The sequence below is a fragment of the Mastigoproctus giganteus genome, chromosome 10, assembly GCF_048544385.1.
Source record: "Mastigoproctus giganteus isolate SK-2022 chromosome 10, ASM4854438v1, whole genome shotgun sequence".
In the NCBI taxonomy this organism is placed as follows: Eukaryota; Metazoa; Arthropoda; class Arachnida; order Uropygi; family Thelyphonidae; genus Mastigoproctus; species Mastigoproctus giganteus.
In genome coordinates, this window is record NC_143584.1 from 53,700,049 (window position 1) to 53,722,247 (window position 22,199).

The 22,199-nt window shown below is 39.7% G+C and overlaps 1 protein-coding gene across 2 annotated transcripts in view; it reads left to right on the top strand.

Moving 5' to 3' along the window:
• The window catches only part of LOC150079033 (twitchin-like), a 2,795,346-nt gene that overhangs the window by 2,617,256 nt on the left and 155,891 nt on the right, over positions 1–22,199 (top strand). For both annotated transcript variants that reach the window (XM_090382361.1, XM_090382360.1), the window contains one exon: positions 6,122–6,294. In XM_090382361.1, coding sequence (XP_090238487.1) covers positions 6,122–6,294 — 173 coding nt within the window. The remainder of the gene's footprint in view (positions 1–6,121; positions 6,295–22,199) is intronic.

Sequence of the window (22,199 nt, forward strand, 5' to 3'; positions counted from 1 at the left end):
AATTTTCTCCACATAGACCAGCGCCTTCAAGAGACCCCAGAGGAAAAAATGTAGCGGGGTGAGATTTAGGCTTCTTGCTGGCCATTCTACAGGCCCTTGACATCCTATCCAATTATCAGGAAACTGTTAGTGCAGAAACTCTCTTACATGGATGCTGTAATGTGCAGGAACACCATCTTGCAGGAACCATGTCAGAAAATCTCCATCCTTGTTTAAGGCACCGAGGAATGCTTCCTCCTTGAGCATACATAAATAGGCATCTGCAGTGACATTTCCTTAAAAAAAAAAAAGGGCCTATGATGTGGTCTTTCCTTGTTACCTTGAAGGAGTAAACCAGTGAGGATTATTCTGACACCAGTATCCAGTGTTCTGCCGATTTACCTCACTGTTCCATAAAAAAAAAACATCTTCATCACTAAACAGAATCATGAATGAGAAATTTGCATTTTGAGTATATTGTTCTCTAACCTATTCACAAAATTCCATCTGTCAGGCTGAATCATCTTTGCTTAATTTCTGAAGTTTGTACGGATGCAATTTGTAAACCTTAAGGATGTAGTGAATGCTGCTTTTCTACACTCTTATCTCAGAGGACAATCTTCAAAGAGACTTTTGCATAAATGAGTGAGGATGGCAGTGGCTGTGTCATTGTATATGGCCCTTCTAAAAGGTCCACTGTGTGGATCTTTTAGAAGGGCCATGAACAATGACACAGCCAGTCTTTGGATCCTGTTTTCCTAAACTTTTCAACACGTTAGCCAGTGAGCCGTTGATTGCTGGAACAAGTTGCTCTCACAGTTAGTTGAGGCTGACAGTGTGAACAAATTCAAAGGTCAACTGGATAGTTGCCTGTATGAGGAGAGGAGCATATAATTTGTATTGTCTTATCTACTTGGTGGGGTTTTTTTTTGCCAGTGCAGCAACAGCTTGTGGCTTCCTAGCACTGTATGGCAAATACTATTACTAGGTTTGATAATACAGCTCTTTGTTATTGGCTCACAGTCTGGATGTTAAATTCTGTGGTAACATTTCTCTGACTCCAGTATCCTATGAGAAGAATTATCTGGACTTGTTCTTCCTTACTCAAAGATATCTTTGTGGCAGCCAAGATTAAAATATATGAATTAGTTACTTTTCCCTGTGATTCCAGATTTTTGTGATATCTATCTTTTTTTTTTTTTTTTTTTATGAGAACCCCAAACACGAGAGGTATTAGAACCTATAGTACTTAGTACCGTGCTTGGGTCAGAGGTTGAGAAGACGAAAGAAGATATTTGTTGATATTGGACTTGAACTTCTGTAGATTATAATTTTCAGGAAATACGTATGAAGGAAGGTTGTTCCAGAAAACGGCAGTTGAATGAATAAATGAGGAAGATGAAAAGTTGGTTCTGTGGGTTTGAAGTTGGACAGTAAATGGATGTTGGCGGCACGTGTTCGGACTGTTTTGAAAGAGAGAGCGGGAATTATAGAAGCCAATTCAGAAGAACAGTGCCCATGGAAGTATCTGTAGAAGAGGCATGCAGCAGAAACAGTGCATCTATGAGAAAGCGAGTGGAGAGACTCTGTTAGAGATGAATCATTAATTCACCTAACTGCCCTCTACGGAATGGAATCAAGAAGCCTGAGAGAGGTTTTGGGGGCACCACCCCAGATGTGGGAACAATATTCCATGGCAGGGCGGATTTGCGATTTATACAGAGTGAGCAGCTGTTTGGAAGAAAAGTAACGCCGAGAGCGAAAGAGAAAACCAAGTTTTTTAGATGCAGAGGAAGCAATATTTGTAATGTGCTTGTGCCAAGAGAGATTAGAAGTCAGGGTAATCCCCAAAAGAGATATATCATTTTGCCTAGAAATCGGAGTGTCACTAAAGATAAGCATAGGAGCAGAAGAATCCTTTTTGCGAGATATAAGACAAGATTGAGTTTTGGAAGGGTTGAAATCAACTAAGTTGTCTTTGCCCCACTGGAGAATTACCTGAAGATCGGCATTTAAGGAATTGGCAGCAGATTTTCGTGAACTTGAAGCTGATTGAGCTGGACAAGGTTTCTCAAAATGGAACGTTGAATGCAATGTGCTATCATCGGCAAAACTATGGATAGGATTTCCAGTCAATGGAAGAAGGTCATTGATATATCAGAGGAAAAGAGTGGGGGAAAGAACTGAACCTTGGGGGACACCGGCATTAGTGGAGAAGTTAGAAGACAGAGAGCCATCTACCATCACCCTCAGTGAGCGATCAGAGAGAAAACTGGATAACCAATTACAAAAACAGTTGGCAAACCATAAGATGGAAGCTTTTTAGAAAACCTTTATGCCAAACACGATCAAAAGCCTTTGAGATGTCAAGAGCAACTACCTGTGTTTCACCGAACCTTTCCATTGAATTAGTCCATAAATGGGTAACATAAGCCAGAATATCATCAGTGGATCGACACTGACGGAATCCATACTGGCGATCGTTGATCAGACGGAAGGTTTCCAGGTAGTTTAAGAGTTGGCGGTTAATTGATTTCTCCATTACTTTAGAAAGAGTAGAAGTAATTGCAATGGGACGATAATTGGATGGGAGGGATTTGTCACCCTTTTTAGGAACTGGCTGGATATGAGCAAATTTCCAAGCAGAAGAAAAACACCTTTGGAATAAGAAAGTGAAAAAGGCGGCAAAGAATAGGAGTAAGTTCAGGAGCACGGGTTTTGAGAACAAGTGGAGAAATACCATAAGGACCTGGAGCTTTCTTAGCATCAAGATTCGTCAAAATCCTTCTGACATCCTTTTGACGGAAGACCACAGGAGGCATTGAATGGAGCGTGTTAGGAATGGTGGGAGGTGTTTTACCAAGATCATTAATACATGAGCTCGAAGAAAAATGGGATGCTAGCAGGTCAGCTTTATCCTTGGCTGAAGTGACAACAGAACCATCTGGTTTGGACAGAGGTGGGAGCAGAGATGGGCAAAAGTTGCGGCCAATAGCTTTGGCAAGAGACCAGAATGCTCGGCTACCATTAGGGCAAGAAGCAAGTTTTCTACTCTTAGCCTGTTCAAAATCTAGTTTGGACTGGTTAATAACTGCTTTACAATTGTTGCGAGCTTTGGTGTAGGCAGAAAATGAAACTGAAGAATTAGAAACAAGCCAATTACGATATGCAACATTCTTCTCTTGGACAGCCTTAGCACATTTATAGGAAAACCAAGGTTTAGATAAAGGACGAGATTTTAAAGTGGAGTGTGGGATAAAGGATTCATTCCTGCAAGAATAATTTCACTGACACGATCTGAGCAAACGTTGACATCAGAAGTTTTGAAACAGTAATCAGACCAAGGAAAAGAAGAAAAGAAGTCTCGCAGGTCATCCCATTTTGCATTCTTGTAATGCCAAACAATGAGGTTGGGAATAGCCATGAGATAAAGGTTCCATTGGAGAAGAGACAATCACCAAGTTGTGATCTGAAGTGCCTAAAGGACCTCTCACTTCAACCTTGTACTTAGAAGGGTTGTTTGTGAGAAAAAGATCAAGCGTATTGGCTGTATGATTAGGATTGTCTGGTATTCTTGTAGGTAAATGAACAATCTGTGCTAGGTCATTAGTAATTGCAAAAGCCTCAGCATCTCGACCTGCTGGGTCGTGTGACTAGAAAACGGAAGCCAGCTGGAGTTGTGAACGTTAAAATCACCAAGGAAAATTACCTCACTGTTAGGAAAGTTGGACTGGAGAAAGTCAAGTTGCAAAGAGAAGAAGTCAAAGAGCTCCAAGTGATTAGTGGAGTTGGGAGAACGGTAGAGACAACAGATGAATTTTACACAATGAGGTAGAGAGATTTTAAGCCAGAGAAGATCAAAGAGAGGAGATTCCAAATTGCCAAGTCTCTGACAGGGAATATCGGAACGGACATATGCACAAGTACCACCTTTGAGGCGAAAGGAATCATACAGCAAATAATTTGGACATCTGAGATGAGCAGTAGTTGAATCAACTGATAACTGAGATTCAGTCAGAAAAAGTACATGGGGTTTGGAAGACTGCAAGTGGAAATGGACATCGTTGAGATTGGAATTGAGACCACGTATATTTGTGAAATGAATTAGGAAGTCCTTGGGAGGTTTAGATCTTTTCGCAGATAAGCTTGCTCTATTATTTTGACAATTCATGGTGTATTCAATAGTAAGAAAAAGTGGGTGGGACGTGCTGTATGAAGTAATGAAATTTTTGGATATGGCGTACACGTGGTAAGAATATACCCAGATCCTTGACATAGCGTGGCCTCGACAATGCTCCCCGTATACACACTACTCGGACTCCCTCCAGTCACTATCTGGCAGAGTAGAGGTAGCAAGATTATACACTAGCTGATCCGGAAGCCTCCTAGAGAGTTACCAATAGGTTTGGTCCGGTGTACTATCTAGCGGCCGGCCTGCGAACACCGTTTTAGAGTAGTACCCTCGAAATGTAAGGAATATTGGATCTCTCCACGACATTCATCATAACCTCAAAAATCATCAATCATACTGCATGACGGAAGAGATAGGGAAGGGTTGGCCGGAACTTAGCTCTAGAGACTAAACATGGGTTCCACCACTTCAAGCCTCCAATAAGCAAAGTGGTGGTATTTCACCGGTTGATGAGAGTCATCTACCACCTAGTACTGCCTGGTAACATAGAGGGGCGGCGTTCCTCCATGTAGTGTGGGCGCCACACCTCGACCCCTGCTTACGTTGGTTCACACCTGGGTGGTCACCCACCATGTACTTGTGCATGAAGGTTATACCCAGGATTACTAACAGTCCCACCATCATGAAGGTACAAGCAGAGGATTTGGCTGTCATAGACCGTCCGGACTTCGCCGAAATTGGGTCCACTTGACTTGAGTGTCACCTGAATATCAGTTCCATCAGCGTTTTAGACTCCCAGGTAGCAAGAACAGCTTGTCTGGCATATCTGAGAGAATGTCTGTGACAACCTCAAGGACCATCTGTATATGTTCATAAATATGCATATACCTCCTTACTTCTCAAATTTCAAGTTTGTATTTAACTTTTAACTAGTTGCTACCCCTTTTCACGTGATCAATTATAAAGTGTGTTTTATTGAGTATATCACATTATAGTGTAGTACGAGATGCAGTCCAGAAATAACACCATTTATTTCTTGTATGGTTTTTACATAGTGTAAGACTTTGCTAATGCAAAGTCTTTTCTACATAGTTTCCCCTCTTTGTCTACAGACAGTTACTACCTCTACTCAGCTCTCATAACACTGTGCAGAGTATTCTGTGGGGGGGGGGTTGTGCCACTACATTTTTTGACTGATAATGAGTTCCACATTTTTCAGTTTATTAAACAGCCAGACCCAGATCCAAAGTATATGCAACATGCAGAAATGTTGGACCTGTGAGACAGTATGAGTCTTAGTGCAAAATAAAATTTCACAAATTTTATTGGTTGTGTATCCTTTTCCCAAATAAGGCTACTCAACTGTAGGCAACTGTTGGTCTTCATAACACTGTCCAGCTGTTGTACACCCTTTGCAGCATTTTTCTGCAAGATCAATCCTACTTTATCCCAAAAAAATTTAACACACACACACACACACTCTTGTCACCTAATGTAGTGACCCAAAATTTTTGGTGGTAGGAATCCAAATGTTACATTGTTTGGATTGCCTTTTTGGCATGTTTCAATTTAGCATGAAGTTTTCTCAGGATCCAACTTCTATGTAACCCAGCAGATGTTTACATTGTTGATATCCCCAAAATTTTTGTGGATAATGCAGAAAGTTCTTCCATGGTAATGTGTAATTGCACAGTTGTCCTTAATTATAAATCAATTTACAATTGATTCATTACTCTGCAAAACCTCTCTGTCCATTATTCTGGTGTCTAAGGATGACAGCTTATATAGACTCCAAGTGACATCTGGCATTATGTTTGGTTGTAAGCTCCACCTTGGCCATGGTAACCAAGACAATGCAACTCCCATTGTATGGAAGGATACTCAAAATAATTTTAAGTGTACCTTTCCATACACAACAGATGTTCCTTTTTCATAAAAATCACTGCATGATAGATTTTTTTGATCTGTATAAGTGAATGTTTAAAACTGACTGCTGTTTTTCTTTTTCAGGTTTCGTGATAGTTCAGAGTTGCGGCAAAGTGTCAAATATATGAAGCGTTACCAAGAGAATGATTATTACTTCACCATTAATCGTTGTAGAACTGATGATCGTGGTGAATACATAATTCGTGCTGAAAATCATTATGGCATGAGGGAAGAGCCTGTTTTTGTTAATGTTCATCGTAAGTACTGAAATTCTTCTATTCTCATTCAATAATTTTTAAATTAAAGTATTTTAGATAATACACCAATCCAAATGATGTATGGCATTCATTGGTGTTATATGGGTAGCGGTATTGTGTGCACCACCCTCCACCTGAAAACCAAATTTTCTAGTAAAAGTAAATGCACATATATATACACTGAGTTTTGACTTTATTAGATAAACCTATCCTTTTTGTGAAACGGAGCACTCCATCTCATGTGATATAAAGAAGATAGGCAGATATGTAGGGATGCTACATGTGTGTAATTCAATGGGAGAATGGGCAAGGCCTCTCCAAAAGCAAAAGATTTTAGTAACTTTGTATGTGGCACTAGACATGCCAGTATGAATATCTCAGAAACTAACAGATGTATTGAGATTAGCCTATAACCAAATACGAGGAGCAGTATGAAAGTAATGCTTCCTATTTTTTTCCTCAGAAAATTTAATTCCAAAGCTATGCCTATTACATCAATTAATCCTCAATCATTAATAAACACTGTTATTTTTCCACAAAGTCACCGTTATTTTCTATGCACTTTTGCCATCTCTGAGTCAGATGCTGTATTCCAATCCTGTAAAAGTCCTTACTCTTGTACCAGAGGGCTTCTCATACACTGTGTTTGAGCTGGTCGTCGTCCACAAAATGGGTTCCACAAAGTGCATCCTTCAGCAGGCCGAAGGGGTGATATTTGGAGGTTGCAGGATCTGGGCTATGAGAGGGGTAAGGAAGAAAAGTGCACCCCAGTTTTGCAATGGCCTCCATCGTGCTTAGACTGGTGTTGGGTTGTGTGTTATCATGGAGGAGAAGAACCTCATTAAAGTTTTTATCCAGTCAAACTCTACAGATGTGGGCTTTCAATGTTTCCACATATTGATCTAAGTTGATTTTGGTGCCATGCTCCAAGAAGTCTACAAGCAAGATTCCATCTTTGTCCCAAAACTCTGTCACTGTGACTTTACTGATGGAAGGCTGTCTTTTGAACTTCTTGCATCATGAATTTTGATGGTGCTACTCAATCGACTTTCTCTTCATTTTGGAGTCATAATGGTGGATCCAGGTTTCATCACCTGTAACTATGCATAAAATAAAAACCTCTCCTTCACTCTCGTAGTGCTGGAGAAGTTTCCAATTTGTCAGCAATCTGAGCAGGGTCATCAAGAGTAATTCAACTTCTTCCTTCTATTGTTAATATAAGCATAGAAGTCTTTGCTGTTTTTCTTTGCTAGAGACTTCTCATAATCTGCCTTAGCTTGCCTAACCTCCCTTTTGACTTGATTACAGAATAATTTATATCTACCATAGGCTTCTGTCTCAGCTGATAATTTATATGCATCCCATGCACTTTTCTTCTCTGCCATCTGTCTCAATAGTTCATCCAACATCCATTTAAATCTAAGCCCTGAACAGTATTTCTTTGTTGGTATGAAAAGCGTAGTAGCTTCTTTGATTACTTCCCTGAATACTTCCCATTTAGAATTTGCTGTTGGTAACACCATCAGCTGATCCCACCGTACAGAATTTAAAAACTGTCTGAGACTATGTAGTCATGTTTATGAAAGCAAAAACCCTTCCCTTTACCCCTGATGGTAGTTACATCTTTAAGTAATTCCCACATCAGTACACTGTGATTGCTGCCACCCAGTAGGTGTTTTACCTACAGATTCTTAATGTGTAAAGAATCACTGCTGATAATCTAATCAAGAATATTGCTCCCTCATTTTGTCTCTCTATCATGCTGCTGTAGAAAACACTCATCCAAGAAATCCACAAAAGTCTTACTCACACAAAAAATGTGTAAGTGACTAACCCACAAATTCCAATCAACATCTTCAAAGTTAAAATCCCCTATTATGAGAAATTCCGATTTGCATTCCCACTCTATTTCTCTATATAGGGGATTTTAACTTTGAAGATGCAGTCCAGAAATAACACCATTTATTTCTTGTATGGTTTTTACATAGTGTAAGACTTTGCTAATGCAAAGTCTTTTCTACATAGTTTCCCCTCTTTGTCTACAGACAGTTACTACCTCTACTCAGCTCTCATAACACTGTGCAGAGCATTTTTAGCATTAGTAGAGGCATATGATGCAAGAAAGCAAGCTTATGCAGCATCAGCCAAAAAAAAAAAAAAAAAAACTTCCACTTCACCCATCCGTTCGTTCGAAATACCTGTCCAGCTGAGCCTTAAATTTATTTAGGCTATCAACTTCCTCAACAAGGGATGGAAGTCTGTTCCACCAACCAACTACCTGCTGGCTAAAGCAGGTAGTTGGTTGGTGGAACAGACATCTATCCTACATCTATCCTACATCTGTCTTTCCTCAATTTGAATTTATGCCCTCTCAGGTGATTATTCTGAGCAAGAGGAAGAATCCCATCAGCATTGAGCATGCTCAAGCCATTCAAGGCTTTATATACAGTACTGTGCAAAAGTCTTAGGCACCTTCTGAAACTTTAAAGATATGACATATGAGAAATGTTAGGTCATTAAAAAATGATAATTCTGTTTGTTTATGTTTAAATTATCGTAAAATAATAGGTGAATAAGCACAGTATCTTGAGAAAGCAGTAAAAGTTGCCCAATAGCAATTCTGGCAATAAAATGTACAAGTAGGTGTTGCCTCTGTGGTTACTGAATGCTTAACGGAAAGTGATCTGATAGTCTATTATTGCTAAAAAAATGAAAACAGTTGATAGTCCGTTGTAAGTAAAATATTGAAAACAGTTGATAATCAATATAATTCATGCCGTAAAATATAATAATGTGTGCATTTCTCTTTTTTGACAGGAATATCTAAAAAACCTAAAAAGAACTTCATACAAAAAAAATCACAAGTCATGGGTAAAGTAACAGTGGCTACACCATCAAGGAAATTTTCAGAATGAAATTTCCCATCAAACAGGAGTTTCTAGATGTGCCATGCAATATATTTTGAAGAAATATAAAGTAGGTGGCAAGGTGTAAGATAAAATTCGGAGTGGGAGACCAAACAAACTGGCCAGAAGTGATGAACAATATCTTAGGATAACATCTCTTAGAGATAGAAGAAAGTCAAGTACACTTCTTGCTGCAGAACTTGCTCAGGCATCAGGCACCCAAGTACACCCATCTACTGTAAGAAGAGCACTCATGCTGTGCCCTCTGGCATGAGGCTAATTGGTCAAAACTTCATCTTTCAGCATGACAATGATCCTAAACACACTGCTAACACAGTAAAATCTTACTTAAAGAGAAAACAGGATCAAAATGATCTGCAACTAATGGAGTGGCCACCTCAAAGCCCAGATTTAAATATTATAGAGCCTATTTTTTATTATTATTATTATTATTATTATTAGCCATATGGTGCAAGGAAGCCTGAGGCTTAAGCTGCACCAGCCAAAAAAAAATTTCTGAACTACCCCGAGAGAGAGAGAGAGAGAGAGAGAGATAAAAGGGAATCACCAAGGAAGAGAAGAATGATGATATCCAGCTCAGGACCCTGGGTGTGCCAACCCCATACTCACCAGATATGAGCCCCTAGGGTTAGATATGAGCCTCTGGGGTTTTGGGATTACCTCAACAGAAAGAAGATGGAACGTCAACCAAAATCAGCAGTTGAACTGTGGAATGTTCTGCTTGATGCATGGAACAATATTCCACATGAATATTTACAAAAACTTCAAGACAGTATCCCTAACAGAATATCAGCAGTTTTGCAAGCAAATGGTGGACATACGAAATATTAAAAATACCATTCATATTTGATTTGTTTTGTTGTAATTTAACTTTGATCCACAATAAATGTTTTGTTTATTTCAGCCGATTTTATTGCTTTATACTACACAATTCTTTTCCTACAGAGGATTTCAATGCCTGCCTAAGACTTTTGCACAGTCAACTGTTAGCTGCATTAAGGCCACCATCCTGGTAGGGTCTGGAGCCTTAACCACTCGACCACCAGACATCAGGGTCTGGTGCCATTAAGGCACCAGACCCTGCCATGATAGTGGCCTTAAGGTAGTTAAAAGTTTATATATGTTAAAAGTTAATATGATAGACTACTGATGATTACATCAGTACTTCAAATTCATTAAATTTATTTACAATGCTCCTAGTTAGTGTACATGCAAGTATACATGCACATGTTCTTACTCTTGGTTGTTCCATGATGACCAACAACAGGGCTCCAAGTCCTAGTATTGCTTTCCAGGCAAGGTGGTCAAAGGTCAAAGCTGCATGTATCAATAGTAGCAGTGCAAGAATCACTTTCACCTCTCTGCCTGTAGCAGAGGGGAAAGTAATTCTTGCTCTAGTTAAGCTTTTAGTCTGTGTATCTCCACTATGCTAACAGTTTTCTGACCCACCTATCAGTGCCTCAATAGCTTCAGCAAATATTCTTGCACCTCTTCTATTCAAGTGTATCTCATTCCTATAAAACAGTCTCTCCTGTTTATAAGTACAGACCAAAAATTTTTCTCATGAGCCTTGCAAATTCTTTCCAGGGATGAATTGAATGACAAGGCTCTCACCATATACTCCCACCCTCCTGTCATGTCTGGGCAGAACTGCAGACACTTCAATCAAATTCGGTCCAAAATCACGACTTTTTCCCAACTTGCCCTCTACTTGTTAAGTAAGTTCTCAGATCTACTACTCTTAATATCATTAGTGCCAACAAGTACAACAATATCACTTTTTGTGGCCTTAAAAGATGATATTGATTGTTAGCTTTCCTTTTAAGGAAAGCTATTAACAACAAATCAAAAGCTATGAATGTTGTTGATTGACACCATTTCAGAACAGCTTAACTAGCAAGATAAAACATTCCTGTATAAAAATTAATCCTGCAACTCCAAAAAATTTAATGATGAAAGCTATAAATAATATTAAATAAAATGTTACTAATTTCAACAGAAACTTCAACCAGTATAGTTAATATTAATAAAGTATCTATTGATACTTTATTGTCATTAACTGTAAATATTACATGTTTAGCAAATAATTTTATATACACAAAAGCAAATGACATTATAGTATTTTTCCAGTGATACTAATATGAAAATATTAGCATATGTAGCTCATTGGCCTGAAGTTTTCACTTTCTTATGCTGCATTTTTGCTGATATAAATAAAAATTAAAGGTGAATATTGTTGGGATATCAGAAATGTGGTGTCACACAGATATAAGAAATTCATAATTTGAATTTGGGGAGTACAATGTGTACAGAAAGGATAGACAGGATAGAAGGGGGAGGAGGGGTGATGCTGTTAGTTAAGAAACACGTAAAACCTAAGGAAGTGCATCCAGTTGACGTGGGTGGACAGTGTAGTGTTGAGTCAGTTTGGTGTGTGACATAAGCACTGGAAAAAAGTTGAGCATAAGGGCGTGTTATAGGCCTAATGACTCTGATGAGTACAACAAACAACTGTACAGAGAAATAGAGTGGGCCAGAAAATCATATTGTCTCATAATGGGGGATTTTAACTTCCAAGATATAGACTGGAACTTGTGGGTTGTTCACTCACCCACTAGCAAGACTTTTGTGGATTTATTAGATGATTGTTTTCTACAACAGCATGTTCAAGAGGCAACCAGAGGGAGTAATACTCTTGATCTGATTAGTAGCAAATACGATTTTTACCTCCAAGAACTTAAATGTTATTTTTAACCAATTTTTATGCGTAGATTTTGAAAATGATAGTTTCACATCATGTCAGTTATTAAATATAGAGGGTGTTAGGTTTACCAAAATATGCAAATTTTGCATAATCTAGCCAGTAACGTATGATATAAGCTAATTCTCTTAATTTTAGCAATCGATTCTGACACAGTTTTCTTGTTATAAACATAATCAGAATTCTACCTATGCTTCTTAGCTTCAAATTTCAATGCAACAATTTACAATTTGAAGAGAGCACACTTAGAATTTTGGCGAGGATTTTTGTAGGCTGTGCCAAGGTCAAAGTATTAACTGATCATTACATACTATAATATTATTTATACTATAAATATTAAAGTATGATATTTTTTTACACTTGTATTGCAAATTTTAATTAAATTTATATATCCCTTTATTTTAACATCAAATGTTGGTGCATCTTTTGATGTAGATGTGATAGAAACTTTGTATGGTGATTTTCGAAATCGGCACATTTATATCCTCCAGAATTGCATATTTTCATTGCGGAGGTATGAAAAAAATATTTTTTGTTGGCTAGTATTATCAGCAGTGATTATTCACGCTTTAAGAATCTGCAAAAAAAGGAACCACTAGGTGGCAGTGATCACAGTGTACTGCTGTGAGATTTACTCAAAGATGTCAGTCTCAAAAAATGTGCGAAATGTGAAATGTTTGCTGAACTTTCTAAAACAGGAAATGATCTAGCCAATGAGGATGCCTTTGTGTGTGCTAGATGCATAGAGTGTCAAGAAATTGGGCACCAACTCAGCATTCAGATGGGCATCTATAAGAGCTTGAGATGTAGGGTAAATTCTCTCAAATAAATTAATATGAGGGGCCCATCAAGCTCTCAGCTGTCCAGCTCAATGGCAGAGCTGACTCCTGTGCATCAGACGACACAGAGGCAATCTCCAAGGCAAAATGCGTTGGTCCCAAAGGAACTAGTTATTGTTGGTGACTCTATTGTCAGGGAGACGGGGAATATACTATGCAAGAAGGATAGGTGGAACAGGACCAGGGTATGTCTGCCAGGGGCAAAATTAAATGATGATGTAGAGCAGATATCGTCTTTTAAGGACACACACAAGGTGATATTGTTGTACACATTGGAACTAATGACATTAAGAGTAAGAGATCTGCAGATTTATTCAACAAGTACAGGTCAATGTTGAAAAAAAGTCGCAAGTTAGGGTTGAATGTGAAAGTGTCTTCAATTCTGCCAAGACACAATAGGAGAGATTATACGATGAGAGCCATGTCAATCAATTCGGCCCTGGAGAGATTGTGCAAGTCTCAAGGAGAAGAATTTTTTTCAGCCTGGTCTGTGCTTGTTGACAGGAGAGACTGATTTTACAGGGATGGGTTACACTTAAATAGAAAGGGTGCAGGAATATTTGCTGATGGTATCGAGGCAGTGTTAGGTGGGTTGGAAAACTGCTAGCTTTGGGGGATACACAGACTAAAAGGTTAACAGTGGCTGCAGTCAGAGTCAAAGGTGATTCTTGCACTACTTCTATAGGAATGAGCAGCAGCTTGGAAAGCAAGGCAATGGAGATTTCCAGGAGTCATAGTGGAACAAGTAAATACATGGGCTGTGTTAGGGTGACTAAGAGTAGAAACAGGTTCATGTATACTTGCATGTAAACCAATACTAGGATTATAGTAAATAAATTTGATCGGCTTGAAGTGCTAGTCAAGGCATCAAAGGCAGATATTGTTGGGATATCTGAGACGTGGTGTCACACAGATATAAGCAGTGCAGAATTGGAATTTGGGGAGTACAATGTTTACAGAAAGGATACACAGGACAGGAAGGGAGGAGGGGTTATGCTGTTAGTTAAGAAATACATAAAATCTAAGGAAGTGCATCCAATTGATGTTGGGACTGTTTGGTGTGACATAAGCACCAGGAAAGGAAAAATGAGTGTGTGTTATAGGCCTAATGAATCTGATGAGTATAATGAGCAATTGTACAGGGAAATAGATTGGGCCAATATCAGAATGGCTTATAATGGAGGATTTTAACTTTCCAGATATTGACTGGATCTTGTGGGTTGGTCACTCGCACACTAGCAAGACGTTTTGATTTCATTGGATGACTGTTTTCTACAGCAGCATGTTCGAGAGGCAACAAGAGAGAGTAATACTCTTGATCTGATTATCAGCAGTGATTATTCATGAATTAAGAATTTGCAGATAAAGGAACCACTGGGTGACAGTGATCACAATGTACTGATATAGGAATTACTTAAAGATGTAACTACCATCAAGGCTAAAGAGAAGGGCTTTTGCTTTCATAAAGGTGACTGCAGGGGTCTCAGACAGTTTTTAAATTCTGTACAGTGGGATCAACTGATGATGTTACCAACATTGAATTCTAAATGGGAAGCCTTCAGAGACTTAATCTTTTAAGCTACTAGGCTTTTCATTCCAAATACTGTTCAAGGTTCAGGCCTAAATGGATGTCAGTTGAATTAATAAGGCTCGTGGCAGAGAAGAAAAATGTATAGAATGCATATAAATTATCAGGTGACTCAGAAGCCTATGGCAGATATAAGCTTGTCTGTAATCTAGTCACAAAGGAGGTTAGGCAGGTGAAGGCAGATTATGAGAAATCTTTGGTAAAGGATGCAAAGAAAAAAAGAAGAGTTCTTTACTTATGTAAACTCTAGAAGGAAGCGGATGAATCAGATTGGACCACTTAACATAGATGGGTTGACTATTGATGATCATGCTCATATAGCTGATAAACTGAATGAGTATTTTGCATCTACATTCACACATGAGGAGTTATTCAATGAGGGGAATGCCAGACGTTTATCGAACTCTAACAGGGAGCTAAGTGATTTTGTAATAACTGAGAGCAAAGTGGAGGAGAAATTGTTAAGTTAAACATAAGCAAGGCACCTGGAGTGGACGTGATCTATCCAGGTATATAAAAGAAGGCAGCACAGGAAGTAAGCAAACCTTAGCCATAATTATGAGAGCTTTCTTGGACTCAGGGGAGGTCCCCATGGACGGGAGGTGTGCAAATCTTTCCAATTCACAAAAGGGGTTCAAAAGATGACACAAATAACTATAGACCTGTTAGTTTAACTTGTGTTCAGGTGAAAATAATGGAGTAACTGGTTAAAGAAACATTGCAGGATCATCTACACAAGACTGCAGTAATAGTTAAAACACAGCATGGGTTTGTTAAAGGGAGGTCCTGTCTGATCAATTTGATTGGATATTATGATGTGGTCACAAAGGAACTGAATGTCAAAAATAATTTTGATATCATATACTTAGATTTCAGGAAAGCTTTTGATACCGTTGCACATGGAAGACTGCTGTACAAATTGGAGAGGTATGGCATTAAGGGTAAGTTGCTACAATCGATAAAGGGATGGTTGAGTGGGAGACAACAGAGGGTGGTAATCAATGGACTCTTCATGGACAAATGTTATTATTATTATTATTAATAGCCATATGGTGGAAGGAAGCCTGAGGCTTATGCTGCACCAGGAAAAAAAACAAAAGTACCCAAGTTACCCTGAGAGAGAGAGAGAGTCAAATGTAGAAGGGAATCACCAAGAAAGTGATAATATCCAGCTCAGGACCCTGGGTGTGCCAAACCCATACTCACCAGATATTTGCCCCCGGGGTTATTAGTGGAGTTCCCCAGGGTTTGCTGCTGGGCCCATTGTTGTTTTGTTTATTCATCAATGATATTGATGAAGGTATATCAGGGTTAAAGTCCAAGTTTGCAGATGATACAAAGGTTGGCAGGGATGGTAATGACAGTAAAAACAGTATGCTACTACAACTGGATCTAGATAAGTTGGGCAAATGGGCTGAGCAGTGGCAACTGAAGTTTGACATTGACAAATGCAATGAACTGCATATGGGTAGCAATAACCCAAGGGACACTCAGGGAAATGGAAAGTGAAAAATACCTGGAGGTAATTGTGCAGCCAAATATGAAGTTTCTGAGCAGTACAGACAGGCTGCCAGGGCAGGTAATGGAGTCTTGTAAATAATATATAGGAATTTTGCTAGCAAGGACAGGGAGGTGATTATCCCGTTGTACAAGGCAATGGTCAGGCCACCTAGAGTACTGTGTACTGGTCTGGAGGCTCATTTTAGGAAGGATGTAGAGTTGCTAGAATGAGTACAAAGAAGGGCAAGATTGGTGAGGGGAACAAAGGGGTGCTCTTACCAAGAAAGGCTTAAGTTCTGCAAATTGCAGCACCTTGAATGGGTTGAGGAAGCTGAATGCTGATGGGATTCTTCGTCTTGCTCAGAGTAAGTACATGAGGGGGCATAGTTTCAAATTGAGGAAAAACAGTTGTAGAATGGATGTGCAGAAGCTTGCCTTTAGCCAGTGGGTAGTTGATTGGTGAAACAGATTTCCATCCTTTATTGTGGAAGTTAGCATTAGCATTAGCATTAGTAGAGGCATATGATACAAGAAAGCAAGCTTATTCAGCATCAGCCAAAAAAAAAAAAAAAAAAAAAAAACACACACCACTCCCATTTCACCCCTCCGTTCATTCGAAATACCTGTCCAGTTGAGCTTTAAATTTGTTTAGGCTATCAACTTCAACAACAAGTGATGGAAGTCAGTTCCACCAACCAACCACCCGCTGGCCAAAGGCAAATTTCCGCACATCTATCCGACATCCGTCCTTCCTCAATTTGAATTTATGCCCTCTGAGGTGATTATTCTGAGCAAGATGAAGAATCCCACTGGCATTGAGCATGCTCAAACCATTCAAAGCCTCATACACTTCTATCAGATCACCTCGCCGGTGCCCAGTCTCCAGACTCTGCAACTTGCAAAACTCAAGCCCCTCTTCGCAAGAGCAACCCTTCGTTCCGTTCACTAACCTTGTTGCCCTTCTCTGTACACGTTCCAGCAGCTCTACATCCTTCTTGAAATGAGGCCTCCAGACCTGTATACAGTACTCAAGATGTGGCCTAACCATTGCCTTATACAAGGGAATAATCACCTCCTTATCCCTGCTAGAAAAATTCCTGTATATCATTGACAAGACACCATGAGCTACTCTTGCAGCTCGTCTGCACTGCTCAGAGAACTTCATATCTGCCTGCACAATTACCCCCAGGTCCTTTTCATTCTCCACCACTGTCAGTGTAGTACCGCAGAGTTGATACGTTGCTCTGGGGTTACTGTTTCCCATATGTAGTACTTTACATTTGTCAATGTTAAACTTCATTTGCCACCTCTCAGCCCATCTGTTCAACCTTTCCAGATCCTGTTGCAGCAGCATAGCATCAGTAGTGTCCTTAACAACCCTGCTAACCTTTGTATCATCTGCAAACTTGGACATTAAACTTGATATCCCATCATCAATATCATTCATAAACACCGAAAACAACAACGCACCCAACACTGAACCCTGAGGAACTCCACTAATAACATTAGTCCACGTTGAGCAGTGTCCATTGATTACCACTCTCTGTCTTCTGCCGCTCAACCATCCCCTTATCCATAGCAGCAATTTGCCTCCAATGCCACACTGCTCCAATTTGTGCAGCAGTCTTCCATGTGCAACAGTATCAAAAGCCTTTCTAAGATCCAAATATATAATATCAAAGTTATTCCCTGCATCCAGTTCTTTTGTGACTACATCATAGTATCCAATCAAATTGGTCAGGCAAGACCTGCCCTTAACAAAACCATGCTGCGTCTGAGCTATAACTGAATTCTTGTCTAGATGATCCTGCAGTGCTTCCTTAACCAGTGCCTCCATTAATTTACCTGGAACAGAAGTTAAACTAACAGGTCTATAATTACTTGTGTCAGCCTTTGATCCTCCTTTGTGAATTGGGGTTACATTTGCACATCTCCAGTCTATGGGTACCTCCCCTGAGTCCAAAGAAGCTCTCATAATTATGGCTAGAGGTTTGCTTACTTCCTTTGCTGCCTCCTTTAATATAACTGGATAGATCCCATCCACCCCAGGTGCCTTTTTTATGTTTATCCTCAACAATCTCTCCTCCACTTTCCTCTCAGTTATTACAAAATCATCCAGTTAACTGCCAATGTTTACTTTACCTACATCATTCTCCTTCCTGAATAACTCCTCATGCGTGAATGTAGATGCAAAATACTCGTTTAGATTGTTAGCCACCTGAGCAGGATCCTCAACTGTTGAACCATCAATATCCAGTGGACCAATCTGATTCACCCCTTTCCTTCTTGAGTCTAAATATGTAAAGAACTCTTTTCTGTTTTTCTTTGCATCCTTTGCCAATGATTTTTCGTAGTCTGCCTTTGCCTGCCTAATCTCCTTTGTGACTTGGTTACAGACCAACTTATATATATCATAGGCTTCCAGGTCACCCATTAATTTGTATGTATCCCATGCATTTTTCTTCTCTGCCACATGTCTCATTAGTTCATCTGACAACCATTTAGGCCTAAACCTTGAACAATATTTCTTAGTTGGTATGTAAAGCCTGGTAGCCTCCAAGATTAGTTCCTTGAATGCTTCCCATTTTGAGTTTGCAGTTGGTCCCACTGTATAGAATTTAAATACTGTCTCAGACCATCATAGTCGCCTTTACGAATACAAAAACCCTTCCCTTTACCTCTGATGGTAGTTACCTCCTTGAGTAAATCCCACTTCGACACACTGTGATCACTGCCACCTAGTGGTTCATTTATCTGCAGATTCTTAATGCATGAAGAATCACTACTGATAATCAGATCAAGAGTATTGCTCCCTCTTGTTGCCTCACGAACATGCTGATGTAGAAAACAATCATCCAATAAATCCACAAATACCTTGCTAGTGTGCGAGTGACCAACCCACAAATTCCAGTCAATATCTGGGAAATTAAAATCCCCCATTATAAGACTCTCTGATTTACTGGCCCACTCTATTTCCCTGTACAATATCTTATTATACTCATCAGAGTCATTAGGCCTATAGCACACTCCTACTCTCAATTTTGATTTCACTATGCTTATGTCACACCAAACTGACTCGACACTGCCCTGTCCATCGATGTCGACTGGCTTCACTTCTTGGACTTTGTGTTTCTTAACTAATAGCATAAACCCCTCCTGTCCTGTCTATCCTTTCTATACACATTGTATTCCCCAAATTCCAGTTCCGCATTACTTATATCTGTGTGACACCACGTCTCTGATATCCCAACAATATCTGCCTTGATGTTTTGAGCAATACCTCAAATTCATCAAATTTATTTACCAAACTCCTAGCATTGGTGTACACGCAGGTATACATGCACCTGTTTCTATTCTTAGCTACCCTAACACAACCCATGTGTTTACTTGTACCGCAATGACTCCCAGCAGTCTCTGATATATCCTGCATCTTGTTTTTCAGGCTTCTGCTCATTTCAATAGAAGCAGTGCAAGAATCACTTCCACCTCTGCCAGTGACTACTGTTAATCTATTAGTCCTTGTATCCCCCCAACTAGCAGTTTTCCGACCCACCTAACACTGCCTCGACAGCATCATCAAAAATTCTTGCACCCTTTCTATTTAAGTGTATCCCATCCCTGTAGAAGCAATCTCTCCTGTTAACAAGTACAGTCCAGGCTGAAAAAAATTCTACCCCTTGAGCCTTGCACAATCCCTCCAGGGCCGAATTGATCGACAAGGCTTGATAGCCTAAATAAATTTAAGGCTGACCTGGACAGGCCTTTGGAACGAATGGAGGGGTGAAATGGGAGGGGTTTTTTTTTTTTTTTTTTTTTTGGATTATGCTGTATATGCTTGCTTTCTTGCATCGTATGCCTCTACTAATGCTAATGATGTAACTACAATCAGGGGTAAGCGAAGAGTTTTTGCTTTAGTAAAGGTGACTACAGTGGTGTCAGAGCTTTTTTAAATTCTATACAATGGGACCAAACGAGAAGTTACCGACGGCAAATTCTAAATGGGAAGCATTCAAGGAAGTAATCTTGGAAAGCCAATAGGCTTTCCATACCAACTAAGAAATACAGTTCAAGGTTTAGGCCTATATGGATGTCAGATAAACTAATGAGGCTCTTGGCAGAGAAGAAAATAGCATGGAATGCATATAAATTATCAGGAGACAGAGAAGACTATGGTAAATATAAGCTAGTCTGTAGTCAAGTCATAAAAGAGTTTAGACAGCGAAGACAGATTATGAGAAATCTTTGCAAAGAATGCAAAGAAAAACAGCAAAGACTTCTTTACGTATGTAAACATTAGCATTAGCATTAGTAGAGGCATTTGATGCAAGAAAGCAAGCTTATGCAGCATCAGCCAAAAAAAAAAAAAAAAAAACCCACTTCCACTTCACCCCTCTGTTCTTTCAAAATACCTGTCCAGCTGAGCCTTAAACTTATTTAGGCTATCAACCTCCACCACAAGGGATGGCAGTCTGTTCCACCAACCAACCACCCGCTGGCTAAAGACAAATTTCCGCACGTCTATCCTACATCTGTCTTTCCTCAATTTGAATTTATGCCCTCTCAGGTGAATTTTCTGAGCTAGAGGAAGAATCCCATCAGCATTGAGCATGCTTAAACCATTCAAGGCTTTATACACCTCTATCAGATCACCTCGCTGGTGCCTAGTCTCCAGACACTGTAATTTGCAAAACTTAAGCCTTTCTTCGTAAGAGCACCCCTTTGTTCCATTCACTAATCTTGTTGCCCTTCTCTGTACTCGTTCCAGCAGCTCTACATCCTTCTTGAAATGAGGCCTCCAGACCTGTATACAGTACTCTAGGGTGTGGCCTGACCATTGCCTTATACAATGGAATAATCACCTCCTTATCCCTGCTGGAAAAATTCCTGTATATCATTGACAATACTCCATGAGCTACTCTTGCAGCCCGTCTGCACTGCTCAGAGAACTTCATATCTGCCTGCACAATCACCCCCAAGTCCCTTTCATTCTCTACCACTGTCAGTGTAGTACCACAGAGTTGATACGTTGCTCTGGGGTTGCTGTTTCCCATGTGTAGTACTTTACATTTGTCAATGTTAAACTTCATTTGCCACCTCTCAGCCCATCTGCTCAACCTTTCCAGATCCTGTTGCAGTAGCATAGTGTCAGTAGTGTCCTTGACAACCCTGCCAACCTTCGTATCGTCTGCAAACTTGGACATTAAGCTTGATATGCCATCATCAATATCATTAATAAATACAGAAAACAATAAGGACCCAACACTGAGCCCTGAGGGACTCCACTAATAACATTAGTCCACGATGAGCAGTGTCCATTGATTACCACTCTCTGTCTTCTCCCCCTCAACCACCCCTTTATCCATAGCAGCAATTTGCCTCCAATGTCACACTGCTCCAATTTGTGTAGCAGTCTTCCATGTGCAACAGTATCAAAAGCCTTTCTAAGATCCAAGTATATAATATCAAAGTTATTCCCTGCATCCAGTTCTTTTGTGACTGCATCATAGTATCCAATCAAGTTTGTCAGGCAAGACTTCCCCTTAACAAAACCATGCTGTGTCTGAGCTATAACTGAAGTCTTGTCTAAATGATCCTGCAGTGCTTCTTTGACCAGTGCCTCCATTAATTTTCCTGGAACAGAAGTTAAGCTCACAGGTCTATAATTACTTGTGTCAGCCTTTGATCCTCCTTTGTGAATTGGGGTCACATTTGCACATTTCCAGTCTATGGGTACCTCCCCTGAGTCCAAGGAAGCTCTCATAATTATGGCTAAGGGTCTGCTTACCTCCTTTAATATAACTGGATAGATCCCATCCACCCCGGGTGCCTTTCTTGTGTTTATCTTCAATAAGGACCCTCCTCCACTTTACTCCCAGTTATTTCAAGATTCTGTAGCTTACTGCTAGAGTTGAATACACCTCTGGCATTCCCCTTGCTGAATAACTCCTCATGTGTGAATGTCGATGCAAAATATTCATTTAGTTTGTTAGCTACCTGAGCAGGATCATCAACAGTTGACCCACTAGAAGGAAGGGGACGATTTAGATTGGTCCACTTGATATCGATGGTTTGATTGTTGATGATCTTACTGAGGTTGCTGACAAACTGAATGAGTATTTTGCATCTACGTTCACACATGAACTGTGTGGGGAAGTGGAGGCCAGAAGCTTACCAAACTCTAGCAGGGAGCTAAATGATTTTGTAATAACTGAGAGCAAATTGAACGAGAAATTGTTGAAATTGAACATAAGAAAGGCACTTGGAGTGGATGGAATGTATCCAGTTATATC